This window comes from Lates calcarifer, linkage group LG15 (assembly GCF_001640805.2).
Source record: "Lates calcarifer isolate ASB-BC8 linkage group LG15, TLL_Latcal_v3, whole genome shotgun sequence".
NCBI classification, from domain to species: Eukaryota; Metazoa; Chordata; class Actinopteri; family Centropomidae; genus Lates; species Lates calcarifer.
In genome coordinates this window covers 4,182,949-4,201,784 of record NC_066847.1, presented here as the reverse complement: position 1 = coordinate 4,201,784, position 18,836 = coordinate 4,182,949, and the positions used below count along the sequence as shown (strand labels likewise).

Below are 18,836 nucleotides of genomic sequence, written 5' to 3'. Positions count from 1 at the left end.
ATATATTTCTGAATTCTTGCTAATAGTTCTTTTTAGTGATTATAGCATATTATTAATCATCCTGGCTTTGTTTTCTCATGTTATTCTGTCTGTACATCATTTATTTAAGGATTAATATTTTGTTTGTAATGTCTGCTGCTGTTTTGGTAAATTAATTTTTTACCTCTGCAGTGAAATCAGAGATGGATCATTCACTGATTTTAACTTTCCTCATCTTAGGTAAGAGTCAGGACTGTGATTTACAAAACCCTGTGTCTCATTGTTTCTAGTTTGTATGCCCACATGACACTCTGTAAGCTTCATCTGATTCATGCAGCTGAGAAAAATAAACCTGTCCATCACTGAAAAGTGGAGACTAATAATTCCATATACATTTATGTAAATAATATTACATATTATGGTATTTTTTTTAAATACCATGTCATATAGTGTTGGAGTACTGGTACTATTATTGTTAATAGGACCCTTGTTGACTTGACAAGTTCATCTGCACTGAAGTTAGACCGTCCTTCAGACTGTACAAATTCTGCCGACTTCCTCGGTAAACGAAGATAAATGTTATATTCCTGGTCCAGAGTAATCCTTCCTCCTGCATTGGAGACAGTGATGATACAGTATAATGATTGTGTTTGTCTTTGGTTTGTGATCGTGTGTGTATTGGGCTGTCAAGACGTAAAGTTGAAGACCATCTTCAGGACAAAGATTCAGACTGACGCTGACGTGACTGATGAAGCTGTTAACACCCAGATCCTCCAACAGGTACAACCTCTTCTCTCCTTCACTGGCTCTCTTTCCTTCTTTGAATTGATAAAATGAGAGTGAATGGAACAACAACTATTACAGTCGAAACTGCTACTACAGAGAAATTTACACAGAAAATATCTATGTATATTTAATATTTCTCCCTCATCAGATTAGTGCACTACTAACAAACCAGGGGTGGACTAACTTAAAGCCACGATGGAGGATTCAGCCCAGAAAACTGAAGGAGGTGAAAGATGAAGACTAATGTGAAGTCTGAGGTTTTTCAGTACGCTGTGATCACATGCTGAAAGGTCTCATGAGTGACAGTAGTGGCATACCAGTGGAAAAAGTACGGTGAGGTGGGTTTTTTATTTTGGCAAATTAAATATTTATCAAATCAAGGATGTTATTGTAAGTAGAGAGCAATAGATATAGATGTTTTCTGCCTTTAGTTTTTCAGTGTGGTTGAGGTCTACAGATATGAACACAATAGTTATGAGTGTGTATAACTAATAATCTATCTGAGAATTCCTTTGTTTGTGTGTTCAATGTTTTAAAAACCAATAAAAGATGAATGAACCTGACTGGTGTCGTTGAATGTCAGTATTGTAAAGTTAGGGCAGAGGTGAATGTCAGACTCTTAGTCAGAGTTACAGTTTGGTGGCAGAGCAAAGAGTATAGCTGTTTGTCAGCTGTTTAATAGGCCATGTTCAACAACTTCAAAGAGGAGTTTGACTTACAAGGACCCATTTTAAAATTGTTCAGTCCCTGTCATCCTGTTTCCGCTTGTGTGACAGTTAAAATAAAGACATATATTGCACTAATAAATAACCCCTCAATTGTGCCAGGCTCCAACTGAAGGTTTACAGCTAGCTGTAAAGAAGCAAAAGGAAGGCTGGGCATCGTTTGGTCATTTTGTTCCCACACACCATTTGGTGCAACGCTATATTTGGACAAAATGCAGGGGACACTCATATAACCACACAAACTGAGGAACAGATGAAAAGGATTTTACAGCTTTAACAATGTGGTTTCTGTCTGTGTGGTTTTGTACATTTAGGGCGGATGAATCTTGGTGATCGCCTGACTTTTCATTTAGCACTGCCCTCTGGTCAGAATTTAGATTTTTCCAGTATTTTGGTTTGTGATTAAGTATCTGCTGCTGACAGTAAGCTAACATGGCTGTAGATTATTATCACATCAGTATATCTGAACTCCCTCCACAAAAAATCATTGATGAATAGCTGAACTCCTACCACAGATTTTAAAAATGAGTATTAGAAAGAGTGATCAAGATGGGGAGTGAGAAAAAAAATGGAAGCAATGCTAATTGGGACAGGGGGAAGAGGAGGAGAACGAGGAGTCAGGGGAGGAAGGATGAAGGAGGAGAGAGGAGGACAGGGGGAGACTGAGCTGAGAGGGAGGTCCAGCGGCAGCAGCAGCAGCAGCAGCAGGCTGCAGGAATGTTTCACATGCCTGTCCTCTGGATGACCTCGCCTCCCTGGAGTGTGGGAGATACTGGGAGTAATTAGCCTCCTTTAACATTGGAGCTGTGCTGCCCCTAAGCCTCAGTGGGGTTAGCAGTGGCATTGAGGGAGATCAAGTGTATTTTTTTATTTTCCAACAAAACAGCTTAAGCATTCTTCTTTGGCACCACCTGCCTGTCGCCCTCTGTCGCTGTACAGCGGTTCATGTTCAGATGATGCATTAAATTCCTTCTCTATACATTTCTTTTCAGTTTTTGTTTTCAGGGCAGGGAAGTTGTTTTCAGTCATTTCCAGCTGATGAATGTTGTAAATTAGTTCCATTATTTTGAAGTGGAACAGATTTCCTTCCCTCCACCCACCAACCCATCTTGCAGTTGACCTACTTCGTCTTTCGGTCAATTTAATTATGGGTCCTCCTAACTGCAAATATTTCTCACTTAAAGTCAAGGATTAAGAGCCAAAGTGGATGTGAATGAAGAAAAACAGAACCTAAAAAGTATTGATTTTCTAAAAGGCCACATGGTTTCAATCATGAAATGCCAATAGTGGAACATCAGCGTGATCTGCTTTGCTCTGATGTCCTTTATCTAAAGCAGACAAGAGTCTCTTTATGGCAAATCCAGGCTGATACTAATTAACTAAAGTATCAATTAAGCATTTTAATTATGTTTATCATATCATATCATCAGCTTCCAGTGAAGACAGGGTTTACAGACCATGTTTACTCAGTGACAGAGACAAATCCACTTCTTCTTGTAAAATTATTTTAAAAGCAGCTGGTGTGATTGAAAGAAAATATTTTGGGGCAACATCTCTCTCATTTTCTGACGAAACTAAAGCACATACTACACAGAATATGTCATCTGCTCATCTGAGCATTAAACATAAGAGGAATCAGTCTTTAACTAAAAGAAGAGTTTGTCAGAGCCAGGTGTGTTACTGGCAGCTAAAACTGCCAGACCAATAAATTAGTTTCAAAGCAGCACTGTACTGAAGTCAGCTGACAAGACCATGAAAATGAACATTAGGATTTTGCATTGCCAAGTTGTGGAGAAATCCTCCTCCAGCTATAATTCATTAGGTAGACTGTTTGGCCACTCACCTGAGGGGCTGCAGAGTACCTAAACTCAAGTCCATTTAAAATACAGTTTATTATTGATTGATAATTGTAGAACGAACACCAACTTTTGCTGATGGCGTATTACAACCAGCCTTTATCACTGGCTGCAAACCTGATGAGATGAAAGTGAGATGTAGTTCCCTCTCTTGATGACTTTCTAACATTCATGCAGACTTGGAGGAGTTTCCTTTATAAATTTAAGTGCTAACAAAGTGTCAGGCCAGAGCTCTTCACCTCATCAAATAAATGAATGTTTCCAGAAAGTGGTGCACAAACTTTTAATCTAATTCTCTATAAATGTCGAGCAATTCCTTTAAAGTTACACTGTGATCGAGGTAGAGTACTTTTGCTTCTTTTCCAGCACAGTACGGATACTTTCACTTGAGTAGAGGACTTCAGTACTCGTTTCCACCGCTGCTGGTGATGTCAGACAGCGGCTGGGTCATGTGAAGGTCAGCAGCGGAGGAGGTTCATGGAGAGTTCAGCCGCATACATTAGGTAACACCATCGGTCGCTGTGACATAACTAGTATGAAGCAGGTTGAGTTGAGACATTCGTCAATAAAGAAGAGATAAGAAGAAGAAGAAGTCCTGGAACAAACTTTGTTATGCAAAACAGCCTTCAGATCTGGATGTGTTTAACCGCTGTGTCTCTACTGCAGGACTCTACTGTCTCTACTGCTCGCTGCGCGTCAACATGAGAACAGCTTCCAACATATAAAAATATAGGTCTGTTCCTGAGCGCTCACGCCCCTCCTGACTGTAGTACAGTCATGTTTTACTGTTCTGCTCTGCACACAGTTTGTATTAAGCGTAGCTAAACCTCGGAGGTGCAAACAGAGAGAGAGAGAGAGAGAGAGAGACCGCCCTGCCGTGCAGGATCTCCCATGCGGACAACCTCTGCAGACGGACTTCTCTGCTGAAACCAGATCATGTTTGACTACATGGAATTTCATTCTTTCGGTCCCGCAGAAATCATGGACTTCTACAGCTCATCCAGCCCCGTCTGCGTGTTTCAGGAGCAGGACCAGGATCTGGCAGACTTCTTCCCCGAGCTGATCGAGTCGGACTGGCAGGAGCACCGGTGCTCGCAATGTGAGTGAAAAAGCAGAAAGTGATGTTTTAGTTGGAAAATTGAATCAGTGATGTTCCTAAAAATACACAGCTGTTCCTTCAGATGGGTGTTTAAAACGAATTCAGTTATGTTGAGTCAGGTCAGTTTTATTTACAGTTTGTGGCCCAGGTTGCCTCTTATCTGTGCAGGACACCCTCCACCCTTCTTCATATTGTTGGTAAACAACATTAAAACTTAAAATATATCATCCTGTAGTTTGGGATTTACAGTAAAAGGCAGGCTGTGTGCTACAGGATCAGAGCAAAATAAGATTATAAAACCTTAGGGTGCACTGATCCTGCAGGACCACAGATACAGATAGCATGTACTGTGTATGTTCTGTAGATAAGGATGAAGGATAAATCCACTGGATTGTTGTCACCTGCAGTGTTGTGACTTAGGTTCAATAAATCAATACATCAAGCTGATAACAAGACAGTAGTATCAGTATAGCAAATAGAATAGATAAGAGGGAATAAAAACTAAATAATAAATAAATAATGGTTATAAAGCATTCTCATCAAGCCAGGCTGAAAAAGGAGGTTTGTGTTCTGTTTCTGTTTTAAGGCCATGAGATGCTTTAATAATAAGTGAAAGAATATTAAAATCAATACAAAAACTAACCGGAAACCAGTGTCAGGACTTAAAAATAAGCTGTAACACAGCGTGTTCTTGGTTCAAGACCCTCTGTGTGGCTGCCCACATGTCAGATTTGTTCAGTTAGTTATATTCATGTGAATGAATTGGGAGGGAAAAAAAAGAATATGGCAGTTCAGACCCATTTTTCCACATCTGGATGATGAAACCTTCGACCAATTATTTCATTTTTACTGGAAATGTGTGTTTTTCTCTGATCATATCTGGAAGAATTAAAGCTCTACAGTAGCACTTTAGTTTAACCCCCATATTGTGCATTTAGACATTAATGGTTTATAACTCACTATAATGAAGTTGTTAGCAGTTATGAATGTATAGTGATGTATTTGTCAGCAAACGTAACTCCTCTTGTGGACACCTATAAGTGGAGGCTGCCATATAAGAGATAATGAATGACAATATATATATCTGTTGACAAATACTATACAGGCCTGACAGCTGCTCTTAACTACATTATAGCGTGTTAAAAACTTTATTAAATGTTTACATACATTTATTCACATACATCAGCTTATAAATGCTAGATAGCTGCGCTTAATGAAAGTATTACCATTCTACATTCATGCACTCTTTATCCACGTAGTGTGACACCTTTCCTAGAGAGTTTCCTCATGAAGGAGCTGTTCTCTTTAACTGACAAGGGATACGCAGAACAGCACAAAACAGGGGACTGTATCAGAGTCAGTGTGATGGTCTGTGTTTGGGACGGGGCAGGGCCCGGTCAGTTTGGGGTCACCACGGGTTCACGGGACGGTCACCAACTCAGGAGGTCAGAGGAGAGCCAGACTGTTCCAGAGGTGGAAGGAATACCCAGACCCTGAAGTACCAGTACAACTCACTGTTACAAATAGTCCTACATATACAACTCTTACACATCTGATAAAGGTCCCAACAAGACATAGTTTTTTTGGTTTGGTTTGATTTAATAGAGTGTGATGAAGTGGAAATATTAAGTGTTTTTAACCAAGAAGAGATAAATGTTGCATCACAAATTATACACAAGAGTAAATAAATAAGTTTAACTCAGAGCTGTGATAATTAAGAGATTAAACTATTAGTTAATTGAAAGAGAATTGATCAATAACTGTTTTGATCATATCATATTTCAAGCAAAACTGCTGCAGCCACTAAGATGTGAGGGTGAGTAAATTAAATGTGTTTGGGTTTTTAACTGTTAGTCAGACTAAATAAAGCATCTGAAGTCATCACTTTTTTTAAATACAGTTTTGAGGGAAATGAGCGATGATAAAAAATAGTTGCAAGCCTAAAAACCACTGTGGCTACCACCAGGAGACCATTTTCTTGAGTAATTGGTTAAATGTGTTGTCTATAAGTGTCAAATTAGAGTCCAAGAGTCCAATAATAATTATGATAAAGACAATTTAACTTTAAGAAAATGGCTTAAACGATCAATTGTAGCAGAATTAAATTATCAGATCACAACCAATAGGCAATTTGGGCGACATAAGACACAACAAATGAAGGAAAAATTAAGAAAAAAGTAATATCTGTTAACGAGTCTAACATTTAAAGTAACTTTTAATATCATGTAGCAGCTATGAATAAATTTATACGCAGTGTCTTTCAGCAAGTTGAGATTTCACTTTCACTCACACACATCACACAGGTCCTTTCTTTGATGCGTTTTAAACTCCTTAATCTCCTTATCTTTCAGCCTTGAGAATCTTTTACACCCTTAATTCTTTGCTGATTTAAATGTTTGACTCACACAATGCATTGTGGCATACATCAAATAACACCACCTAAATTGGGGTTGGGGCAACCTCTTTTCCCCCTTCCCCCGACCGAATCACTTACACCCCTCCACCACACACACTCTCTGTTTCTTCTCCCTCCCTCTCGCTCCCTCTCATCAGTCAGTTGGGCTTGTGGCATGCTCCTGCATTGTTTTGTGTTGGGAGAGCGCTCGGGCTGGTGGGGGTGTCCTCATTTGACCCGCCGGTTCCAGGTTCAACCAGAGGCCATGGGTTCAAGGGGATGGAGATGAACAATTTTTCTCATTTTGTCCCCTTTTCAAAACGGCTTTCTTTCGTTTTCTATCACCGCCGGGGCAGTGGAGGTGATCACAGAGTCGGCGGGAGGCAGAGTGAGCCCCACAGACTGCAGCAGATCTCTTCTCAGAAGTGGTTTTTAAGTTGGAGGGTTACCCGCTGTGATAGATGGAGGGAAATGTGAAAAAAAAGGAGGTTAAAGTGATGTTACAGTAGGTGACTTTACATATTGGCATTAGGGAGAGGTGAATGTACGTGCACACCGCCCAGACTGAGGCTAGCTTTCTCTGGACAGATACTGAACAGGCCAACATTTCATCTCAACTTGAAAATGTAATGTATATCCACATATTCACATTATCTTTCAATAAACATTTAATTTTACAGAAGCTGCAGATGGATGTGTAATGTTGCCACCAAACATGCTTTTCAGAAGTCATCCTGAATGTCTAATCCTCACTAACAGACCTTAGAGGCTGTAATCTGTGACAGAAAAGTGATCAAAGATTCATCATTTCTTAATGTTTTTGACTTCACATACTTTCAATTAACACTTACTCAGCTAATTGATTTTCTCCCATAATAATCAGTTATTTATGATTATATGATTCTCTGTAGTTTTGTTGATTGTTTTTTTTTCTCCCCTTTTTATGATGTAAACCTGGCACGCTTGAAAAAGACAGCTCTTGTTCCTTGTTCCTGCTCTTGGAATCTTACTGCAGTGAGGAAAAATTTACATTTTATTCTGAAATCTACAGGAAATGTCAAGTGATTATACTGATGGAGATTCCATGACTGAGCTGAGCAAATTTGTTTGGCTTTTCGATAATGAGATATCCTAAAGAAGCTGACACTTTGGTCTGTCAGAGTATGTGCTCAGTATATTGCAATCTCCATTTTTTTCTATTTCTGTTGTACAAATAAGATTTTTGGCCTGATACTTGAAATGCTTGAGGCCTGAAAGCAGGGGTCTAAGGGTCACTGAAACATTAGGATACATCCCCTGGAGATACTGAATGTATAGGACAGAAGTTTTCACAGTCAACCCCCCAACACCTCTGTCACATATACTGAGGCATGTAAACAGGATGCATAATGCTGCTTCAGTTAGTTAGCTTTTGCCAATTTTTTAACCCCATATTTATTTTGGGCTGTATCCTGTTTTAGCTATTAGCAGTTCCCGTTTGCAGTATATGCATGGGTTTACAGACAACTTATCAATGGATTTGATTGTGTGGTTTGAGTACCCTAACTGCCTTCATGAACTGTGTATCACGGATGTGCTCAGACTGGTGTTGATAAGTGTGTAGAACAACGACAAGCACGTGTCTCTTCCACCTCCTGTGGTATCTTTGCCTCGGGTGTTGTATGGAAAGGACTGACTGCGTGACAGAAAAGCCTGTGCATATTATCGCGCGTTTACTCAGATTACAAGTTGTGGTATGTTACATGTGTATCAGTGTTGTAATGTTGTGTGTCTTTGCAGCAGTGGGCAGCCAGAGCTCCAGCTCCAGCTCCAGCTCAGATGATCTCTTTACCAGCCCCCCCTCCCCGCCTCCACCCCCTCGCACTTACAAGCCCTGTTTTGTGTGTCAAGACAAGTCCTCAGGCTACCACTATGGAGTCAGCGCCTGCGAGGGCTGCAAGGTAACATATCAGGCCTGTGGTCCACTTCACAATCTGCACTTCAATGAAAATGCAAGCAATTTGTGAATGTGTGTCATGCTGGAAAAAAAGAAGGTTGTTTCATTTTGGTTTGAAAGCAGCCACAAAGCTCACAAGACAATAAACATGTTAATGCACAACCCTGTGGATGTTTATTATTGTGCTCTCTTGCATTAGTCAGTTACTGATTACTCTGCTCAGAGAAAATATATGATATTTGACTGGTCTCTGCTTTACTCCCAGTGTAACTGTAAGAACTTTTCATGCTATCAAGAAAGAGAATTCATTCTATCTTAATAGTCTTTTCTGATGTTGTTACATGTTTCTTTACATTTGGGTTTGCACATAATTTTGTCCCTAACCATTCCTCTAGTGGCACCAGCAGGTCAAACTTTTCAGTGTATGGATAAATACTGTAAACACTTTCAATTTGGCCTTGAAGTTAAATCATTAATATCCTCTCTCTTCCTGCTGTGCCTCTGCAGGGTTTCTTCCGCCGCAGCGTGCAGAAAAACATGGTGTACACCTGTCACCGTGACAGAAACTGTATCATCAACAAGATCACCAGGAACCGCTGTCAGTACTGTCGGCTGCAGAGGTGCTTCGCTGTGGGGATGTCGAAGGAGTGTAAGTGTCTGATCCGCTGATTTAGCAGGGAGGCCTCCTGAGGCTCATTTGCTCTGCTATGCCGACAATCATCTGGCATCTGTATCAGTTAAAATTAGACGTTCACTGTCCTCAGGAGGAATTACACGTTCTTACAAAAATGTGTGCACATTTTAGAGACAATTGTGACACCTTCAAGGACATGGTAGACACAAGATAGTAGAGAGAGAGAGTGGACTGTAGATGTTTTCTTTGTCAGAGAGAGTAACGTGTAAGAGGTGAATGAACGGTCAGTGTCTGTGAATCATTGACTCAAGTTTTTTTTTTTTCATTTGTGTTTTTGAAGAACCACTTTCATGTTTCATAACTGATTCATGAAATCACAGTGAAAGAAAAGCATAGCAAGCATTTTTCTTTGCTGTGCAATTATTGTTATGCCACTGTGTTTTCTGCAGTGAAAACCACTATCTCAGAACATCAACTTTAATCAGCTAAGACAATCAACCTTGTTTTCAGCTTTCAGTGCATGTTTCAGCAAACCCAGTACATTTTTAAATGGTCTATTCAGTTTATTATTTATGAGTAAAGAGAAGAATTTTCTGAAACCCCAAATTATCCCTTAACATTCAAAACTGCCACATTTGGAGTTTTCTTTGAACAATGAATTGCTTCAGTCTAAGTGATAAATATCATCAAAATATAGAATCTGTCTGAAATTGAAACTATCTGCATGGCTAGACAAAGTGTGAAAATATTCTTTTCTTGATTTGAGTGAACGTGAGAAGTTTTTGGTGATCTCCAGCAGCACTCTAGCGCCTCGACTGTACCACAGAAACAAAGTCAAATTCTGTGAAACCCAGAAGCGCAGTGACCTAGATAGCTGAGTGTGTGTTATGGAGGAGGGAGCCGAGGGCAGTGATAGGGCGGCAGCGAAGGATCCACCCAGCCACATGTACTCATTGTTGCCCTTCCACACTCAGACACACACACATTACATAAATACATCACATGTATCAGACAGATGGATGCTATGTAACTGTTTGCTAGCTGCTTCAGCCAGCGTGTAATATGATCTCACTTGTGGTGTTTACACAATGACGACTGGATGTAGGGCATCCAGAGAGAGGAGGAGGAGGAAGACGTGGAGTGGGCTCAGAGTGAGGAAGGCAGAGACCGAGCTGTTGCATAATCCTGAGCTCCCCTGACATGTGCGTGGCTGCCTGAGCCAAGTCAGTGGAACGCACTGAAATGTGTTGACACCATTACCGAAGCGATTATGAAAGCCTAACCTGGTTAGGCTGCGTTAGCCGGCTTCACATGCTCCCTGGAGTAGCAGATAATCCACACAGCTCACTGCCAACTGGTTTCAGTGTAAAACTCTTTTCTACTAGAGACAGAGTTCCAGTGAAATCTGCTGACAGTGGGGTTTGTTGAGTATTTCCAAAAGTTATTTTTAGATGCTTTAAGAATCACAGTTGAAACTCACCTCGGCTGCTCAGGTGTATCCTTTGACACTGTTGTTTTGATTGTACAGGCTAACTTTGAGGTAACATATACCAGTTTAAAAGACTTGTACAACTTAGAGAAGCTTGTTGTCACACTGTAAAATAATGTAGCAGAGTATGAACTTACAAATTAAACTGTAAATTTGCATTGTTAGCACTTCTTGTGTAAGGAAAGATAAACTATAATCATTACGAATGCTTGCTTACAGTAGCACTGATTCCAACTAGATGTTATTTTTTCTCAGTCTTAATTGTTGTACCTAATAAACTGGCAAGTGAGTGTGTACACAAAGTACATAGTGATTTCTTGGCAAAAAATTATTGCATGTCCTTGTCTTCTGGATTGTGTGAACAAAAAATAATTATCTTGTATTTTCAAAATCAAAACCTGAGCGTCATAGAAGAGCTTGTGAAGCCACATCACATTAATATCCATTACCATAAACATTTTTAATTCAACAAAGAATAACAAATATTTTCTGAGTTTTAAATCAAGCACCAGTGTTTGGACTTTCCTTAAACATCTTATAATTGGCATCATCTTTTTCCCCAGCGGTGAGGAACGACAGGAACAGGAGGAAGGGGAAGAAGGAAGCGGTGAAGATGACGATCATGGAGACCTACGAGCTGACGGCGGAGCTCGGCCTGATAGTGGAGAAGATCTGCAGGGCTCACAGAGAGACCTTCCCCTCACTTTGTCAGCTGGGAAAATACACCACGGTGAGTCACGACATGAGCCCTGAAAAGATCTGCACAGAGGGAAAACATTTAAGCTGTCTCCTCTGTCCAGTGATTCATTTCATACAGACATGTATTTTATATATAAAAGTTGAAGAATAGCATGAATTTTAATCATTTATTTCCATTTTGGATGAAAATAGAAGACCTCCAACACAAAACACAATCAAAACTTAACAGGAAATATTTTAATGGAAGTTGTTAAAATGTCCCGAAACTTGCCTCATTGTAAGGCAAGTTATTTTGTCACTGTAGAAGTAGAACAGCCTTCCACTTGCAGGATTGCTGAGGTCTGAAGGCCTCATGAGAAATGTAGGACAGTCTGCTGTGATCCTGTGATAGCAAGCAGAGATTTCAGATATCAGGGGTGGCCAGTGGCATTCAAAGCACTACACATGTGATTATTATTCAGAGACCGTGTTGTTACTGAAAGGTCAGAGCTCGATGCTCACGGTGGTTGAACACATGCTTAAGGTTATTTTACATTGTTGTTTGAAATCTTAAATGTTAGCTTTAAACATAAAATTCAACAGGGAGATGATGGTGATATAAGAATCAATTATATGATATTTTTGTTACTATTTAAATTGGAAACAGTCTATGTACTCAGCAGATTAGTATTCAAATATGTGCAGGTTTACAAATATATGTTTTCATAAATAGTAGTGCTTTATCTTAAGGGTCGTTAATTTTATAATAATTTTACAGAAAGTTCCACAGAAAGAACCAAGTAGCTTGGTGCTAAAAATGCTTATTTTAGTTGTTTTGTATCTGTAGACAAATGTAACATTTTAACATGATAAGCAGCGCTGACTAAAAGACTAAAAGAAAAAACTTATGCTGGTAATTGATTGATTGACACTGTTAGGGATATTTACTGGGAATTTGTGTAACATCCATCGTCCAATTGTGTTTCTCTGTATTTGCAAAAAGGACAGATCCAAGGTTAAATGGAAGAAAAGCAAATATGGGAGGACTGAATAGAGCTCTACACAAATACTGTGGTCAAGTAATTCCACTAATGTGGCAAAGCCTCCACTGCAGAAAGCTCAGGGAAATCTTTGTGGTTGAATATGTAAATTCAAACAGACTGAACGCTTTTTTGCTGTTAGATCACCACAGATATTTGCATAGTCATCAACAATGAACTCACAGCAGAGCATATAGCATTGTTCATGCAAACTATGACACACATCCATCACAATCAGGAAAAACAGCCCATCCCTTCACGACAGAGAAGCAAAAACATCCCAGTGTTATACAATACAGTAATCCACCTGGTATAAAGTGTAAGGGTGTGCCCTTTTCTAATTTTCACATCACATGTTTGTGGTTTGACAAGTCAGCAGAGCCTGAATGATGAGTAATGTCAGGAAAATCAGAAGGAATGACAACATACTAAACTTCCTGTTTTTAAACTTCACTGGTGTGAAAATCTTAAATTGAGTAAATTTATCTTGAATAATGTAGGGAGGCCAAGGTTTTTTCAAAAAGGTTAAAAAGATTCAATATTCAAGAGAAATGATTTTATTAGACTGGAAAAGTAAAATTGAGCTTGAAAAACTATCAATGATCAACAGTTTTAATCAGTTAGGCCCCTCAGCTCTATTTTTGTCTGTGGCTGTTTTCTTCTGTTGTTTAATGTTCAAAAAAGTTGAATGTGCTTCAGTTTGGTATATTTCTGGAAGTAACCGTCATGGCAGCCATTAGTGTGGTCACAGCTCCATCATCACTGTGTGGTATTCCAGTCTCAAGTACAGATTTGAAAAGTCAATCAATCCTGTTTTATACACGACTCCACATGAATGATCATGTTGCTCTGTGTCTGCTGGATGTGTGCACAGGAAACTGTTTGCTTATACAATATGTTCACCATGACAACTTCATAAGATGACGCTTGTTGCACTGCCCCCTAGTGGCCAAAGAATCACTGAATGCAGCTGAAAGTAAACATCACAGCTGAGTTTGTTGTTGACAAAGTTGGAGTATTAGTGTGTGGTAATTTTAGATGTCTGCACACCATCATCACACAACAAAAACAACATGTTTTGTGGTTAATTTGAACTCTTTATTTATAATCACATCATGTCCATTAATAGCCCTTTAATGTGGATTTCTGGATACTGCATCTTCCAACAACAAAAACTCCACTCTGAGCAATTATCATCTGGCAGATATTCATCATCTCTTCTCCTCCATCCAGAACTCCAGTTCAGACCACAGGATCCAACTGGACCTCGGCCTGTGGGACAAGTTCAGCGAGCTCGCCACCAAGTGCATCATCAAGGTGGTGGAGTTCGCCAAGCGTGTGCCAGGTTTTACCGGCCTGACCATCGCCGACCAGATCACGCTGCTCAAAGCTGCCTGCCTGGACATCCTGGTACGTCCATCCTGAGACAAGTTTCTACCTCAAGATTTGCACTTGAGTCTACGATGATGACTGAAATAAGTTAGTGAGCTGTACATTGCTCTAATTAATACATTTTCACCTGCACCCATGCAAGATTTTTATTGAACTGAATGACCCGAATTACACAAAAACACACACATACACAGCTCCTCCTGTGATTCACAGCCTCTGCATATCTTGACTCACAGTGTCAACTGACATTTGTGCCAAAGACAAACCGACAGGCAGGCTGGCAGACAGAGAGAAGCCCTCAGGCAGGGTGTGCTGCATGTTTTATTCTCCTTGATCCTCCCTCCATCTCCTCTGTCATCCACTGCCAAGTCTGTCTGTCATTGTCACCATCCGAGCCTGATGATTTACCCCAACACTCTGGTAGCAGCAGGGAAGTGCCATGTACGATCACGATCTCTGTTGCGTTTGATATTAACACATATTTCCCCTGATGAGGCATTCTGGGACTTTTCTTTGCCAAATTCTCCTCGTCATATTTGTCACTCTTATCACACCCTGGCACCGTAGAATATGTCACAGTGCAATGACAACACAAGTCCAGTGGGCTATTCACGCTTTCCCAAGTTTGTATTTTTTAAAATTTGTATTGATGTAACTCATCAGGGACAATGCACAGAGTAGATGACAGAAGTGTAAAGAGTTAAGATTGATGTTTTAATTGCCATTTTCTAAACCTGATCTAAACAGTTTTTTTCTCCTGTGCTAAACAGTCCAGTTGCAGTTAATTACAATGTGAATTCTGAATGGCCAAAAATGTGTTTTGTGAGGTCACTGCAACCTAGACCTTTGACCTTTGACCTTTGACCACCAAACTCTAACCAGTTCATTTTTTAGTCCAAGTGAAGGGATTCCCTCAAAATGTTCCTGAGATGTTCATGAGAATGCAATGTACGTACAGACGGACAAACCGAAAACACAATGTCTCTGGCCATGGCTGTCACCAATGAGCATAAAAATCTACTGGAGGAAGACATGGATGCTTTTGGTCCTGTTAAGTGATGCACTTCAGCCTCATGTGGTCGAAATGGGTATTACAACAACAAACACTTTGGAAAAAAGCTTATGAGAAATAATAATATATTTTGAGCTGTTGAGGAAAAAGGAAACAAGAAGGCATCTTTGTAAAATATTATTCAATATTTTATCTGCAATAAAGGTTAAAAGGGCTCCAGTCAGTATTTTAGAGTTTAGTCTAAAAATGATTTCAAAACAAAGTGCATAAAGCCCACAGTGAGGAGGAGCAATTAGACAAACTTCAGGCTGAAATTCGCGAGCTGTGCTTTTGCTTATTTAATTTAAATTTTGGCAAAAATAAAATGGAGAAGAAATGGAGAAGATACAAATCCATAAACAGTTTGATTAAAGCCAGTGCAGGTTCATTTGTTTCCTCATTCTGTTCCTCTCTCTTCAACCAGATCCTGAGGATTTGCACTCGCTACACTCCTGACCAGGACACCATGACCTTCTCTGACGGGCTGACCCTGACCCGCACTCAGATCCACAACGCTGGATTCGGGCCGCTGACAGATCAGGTTTTCACTTTTGCCGGGCAGCTGCTGCCGCTGGAGATGGACGACACAGAGAGCGGGCTCCTCAGCGCCATCTGCCTGGTCTCTGGAGGTATGGGAGCTTGGACCCAAGTAAAACCAGAAAGAAAGAAGTGTTAGATAAACCAGCTAGTAAACTTGCACACACCCTGTATAGTCCTTTAAAAAGTTGCCTTGTGATGTGTTCTGTAATAACTGTGCCAATGACAGCTTCACTTCTGGAAGGAAAACATTGTGTCTCTCTGTCTGAGCAGACCGACAGGACCTGGAGGAGCCGTCTAAGGTGGAGGTGCTGCAGGAGCCGCTGCTGGAGGCGCTGAAGATCTACTCCCGCAAACGGCGACCCAGCATGCCCCTCATGTTCCCCAAGGCCCTCATGAAGATCACTGACCTGCGCAGCATCAGTGCTAAAGGTCAGCAACCACTGTTACACTACATTTCAGCATTTACTGTTATCGTGTAAGTGCGACTTGTGATCACAGGAGCTGCTTTCCAGTAAAAGTTACCGGAGTTAAGTTGAGGAAAGGCCTCACCTTCCCAGCTGGAGCCAGTCATGCACTGAGGACTGCACAACTCAAGTAGCATAAACAAAACTAGAACCACCAGATCCAATAAAGAAAAAACTGGTATAAACGTGTTTTGTTCTGCATCTGTTTCCACAGGGGCCGAGAGGGTGGTGAGTCTAAAGATGGAGATCCCGGGCTCCATGCCTCCTCTGATTGAGGAGATGCTGGAGGATCTGCAGAACCTGGAGAAACACCAGAAGAAACGCTCGGAGGAGAGCCAAGCAGAACAAAACACCAGCCAGCACACACACACCTCTGGTTTCTTACTCTAAAGCTGCTCAGAAAGGACATTTCATCTGTCTTCCCTTCCCAGAGAAACCTGCTAACTATATACAGTACAGATGCAGTTCAGAGGGTTACCAGTGTCTTACCTCAGTTTTTGGTTGGTGAATATTCACACATTGATCTGCAGAAATTACAGTAAAAGAGAATGATGCAGTAATGTTTTAATCAGACACAGTTTCATTTCTTAACCCTTAGTCACAGGCACCTCATAACCAGTAAGAATCACTTGTGACCTTTCTTAATCTGGTTTTTACTGTATTTATATTTACATGAGATATCACCTGGATTAATTTTTTACCTCATGAAATAACAATGCCTCTAGAGTTAATGTAGCAATTATAGTAAAGCATATTGAGAGGATTTTTTGGAGCTTTTTACATACTATGTGAATTTTTTCTCTTGTCCAAGTCTTCTGTTTGTACCTGATGTGTTGACGTGCTCCGTATGTGTAAAAAGAAAAGGGAAATGTAAATGCAAACACTTGATGAAGTTTATACTCACAAGGTTGAATGTTCATAAAAGGCATCAACAAGCTTTACAAGCTGATGTAATTGAGGTGATGTAGGAAATGTCAAATTTATGTACAGAAAACACAAAGTACAACAAATAAGTTTTCAGCTTGTTGCTCAGTGGGTGTCAACTCCCCATGCTGGAGTTTTTTTTTTTCTTTGCAATATGAAATATAAAGAGTTTGTACACTCTTAAATAAGCTCATACACAACATTGTTATTTTCACACATATTCTAAACACAAGGTTTTAATTCCTTAGTTATTAACAGGGCTGGATATTGTTTGAAATGTTTGACATACTTTTTTTTGATACCTTACTTTGATGAATGCTGTATAAACATGTTTTCTACAAAAAAGTTTTTCATTTAACAAAATAAGCCAATTTCTGAAAAGCATCAGTGTTGTTGATGCCTTATTACAGATAGCTGTAAATGAATTTTGCCTAGTTAAATACAATGTACTGTAGAAATGTGAATAATCATAACAATACAAACAATGGAAATTTAAACCGGACTATGATTAAAAATGTAGCTGTACTTACAACAGGAGGAGGAGGATTATGGGAAATGTGTTCTGAAGTTACACATTAAATGGCATCGTCTCATAGAGTTGGCATAGCAGGTTTAATAATATATAAAATCAAATGACATTTGTGCCTAAAAATGTACATTCCATGAAAAAGAAGGATGTTGTTTATCTAAGTGTATGAAATCTTCTGAGCAAGCAGCCTGTGTACTGTAAGAACTCATGCGTGCCTACTCTTCATGTGCCAACTTTTTCCATATCCAGGAATTTTACATATTTAAATAAACCTGAAACAGTAAATGTTAATGCCCTCATTTTCTCATCCATGGTCGACATTACATAGTTTGACTGCTGTATGTATATATCTGTGATCATTTATCATGGTGCATTCATTTGTGGTATTACTAAACAGATCACATTTCATCACATTCATGTTTACTTTGTTGTCCTATTAAAAGTCTTGTGTCATTTCTGAGGCGACGCTGCGGCTCCTGTTCATGTGAAAGCCCTGTGGATGTTTGAGGTCAGCTCACCTTCCCTCTCTGCAAAAAAAAGGCTCATACTGCCCCCTGTGGATCTTGTGAGGAATTGCACTGCAGCATAGTTCATATTATGCAAATATTCAGTGAGTTTTATTTGTTAAGTGGTAAACAAATGCCAGATTTCACATAATAATATGCTACATTTGAGTTAAATCTTAAGGCACTTGAACTTTACTTGAGTAATTCCATTTTATGTTACCTCCTACATCCACTACTCTACACTTCAGAGGGAGATACTGTACTTTTTGCTCTACTATATTTATCTGACAGCTGTAATTACCAGTTAGTTTTGCAAACAAACATATAATAAGCTAATGAGTCAAAGATTAAACCATTCTGGCTCATGACTCTGTGGTTGTTCTCCCTCTGAACTTCTCAGATGGTTTCATTTAAATTAAAACAGTTTGAGGTCTAAAGGGGTGAAATTGTCTAACATTCACACACATAAAAAAAATGCAGAGATTAGAAAAAAAGAGATTTGTCTGCCAGAACTTTGTTTTTTCTTCTTTTCCTCTACGATTAATCATCTCACGACCCCTCAGATTTATCTTGTGACCCTTTAGAGGAGGCTTCCCCCGTTGGGAACCACTGGACTAAACAATTTAACTGTATATTAAATTGTTAAAACTACCACAACCTCAGCCAGTTACAAAACCTAATGTTTTCTGCAGAATGACTAGTTTTATTTTAATGCTGGAAATACATTCTGCTGGTAAAACAGCTGTATTTTTTATTTAAGTAAGGTTTTGAATGCAGAACTTTTCCTTTGTACTTTTAATGGAGTATTTTTAC

At 39.7% G+C, this 18,836-nt stretch overlaps 1 protein-coding gene across 2 annotated transcripts; it reads left to right on the top strand.

Annotated features, from left to right (window-relative positions):
- The first annotated feature begins 3,803 nt into the window (after positions 1–3,803).
- Positions 3,804–17,971, top strand: LOC108889231 (retinoic acid receptor beta). Of its 2 annotated transcripts, none has more exons than XM_018685599.2 (8): positions 3,804–4,445; positions 8,623–8,780; positions 9,284–9,425; positions 11,463–11,629; positions 13,851–14,027; positions 15,485–15,689; positions 15,871–16,029; positions 16,279–17,971. In XM_018685599.2, exons 1-8 carry the CDS (start codon positions 4,283–4,285, stop codon positions 16,452–16,454), a joined length of 1,347 nt encoding a protein of 448 aa, XP_018541115.1. In that variant the 5' UTR covers positions 3,804–4,282; the 3' UTR covers positions 16,455–17,971. The 2 variants fall into 2 exon arrangements, with proteins under 2 accessions (XP_018541115.1, XP_018541114.1); XM_018685598.2 differs by having other exon boundaries at positions 8,620–8,780.
- The last annotated feature ends 865 nt before the right edge of the window (positions 17,972–18,836 follow it).

Coding starts and splice junctions, on each gene's coding strand:
- LOC108889231 (XM_018685598.2), top strand. CDS start 4,283: ATGTTTGACTACATGGAATTTCATTCTTTCGGTCCCGCAGAAATCATG. Junction 9,426..11,462: donor TGTGGGGATGTCGAAGGAGT/GTAAGTGTCTGA, acceptor CTTTTTCCCCAG/CGGTGAGGAACGACAGGAAC. Junction 14,028..15,484: donor CTGCCTGCCTGGACATCCTG/GTACGTCCATCC, acceptor CTCTTCAACCAG/ATCCTGAGGATTTGCACTCG.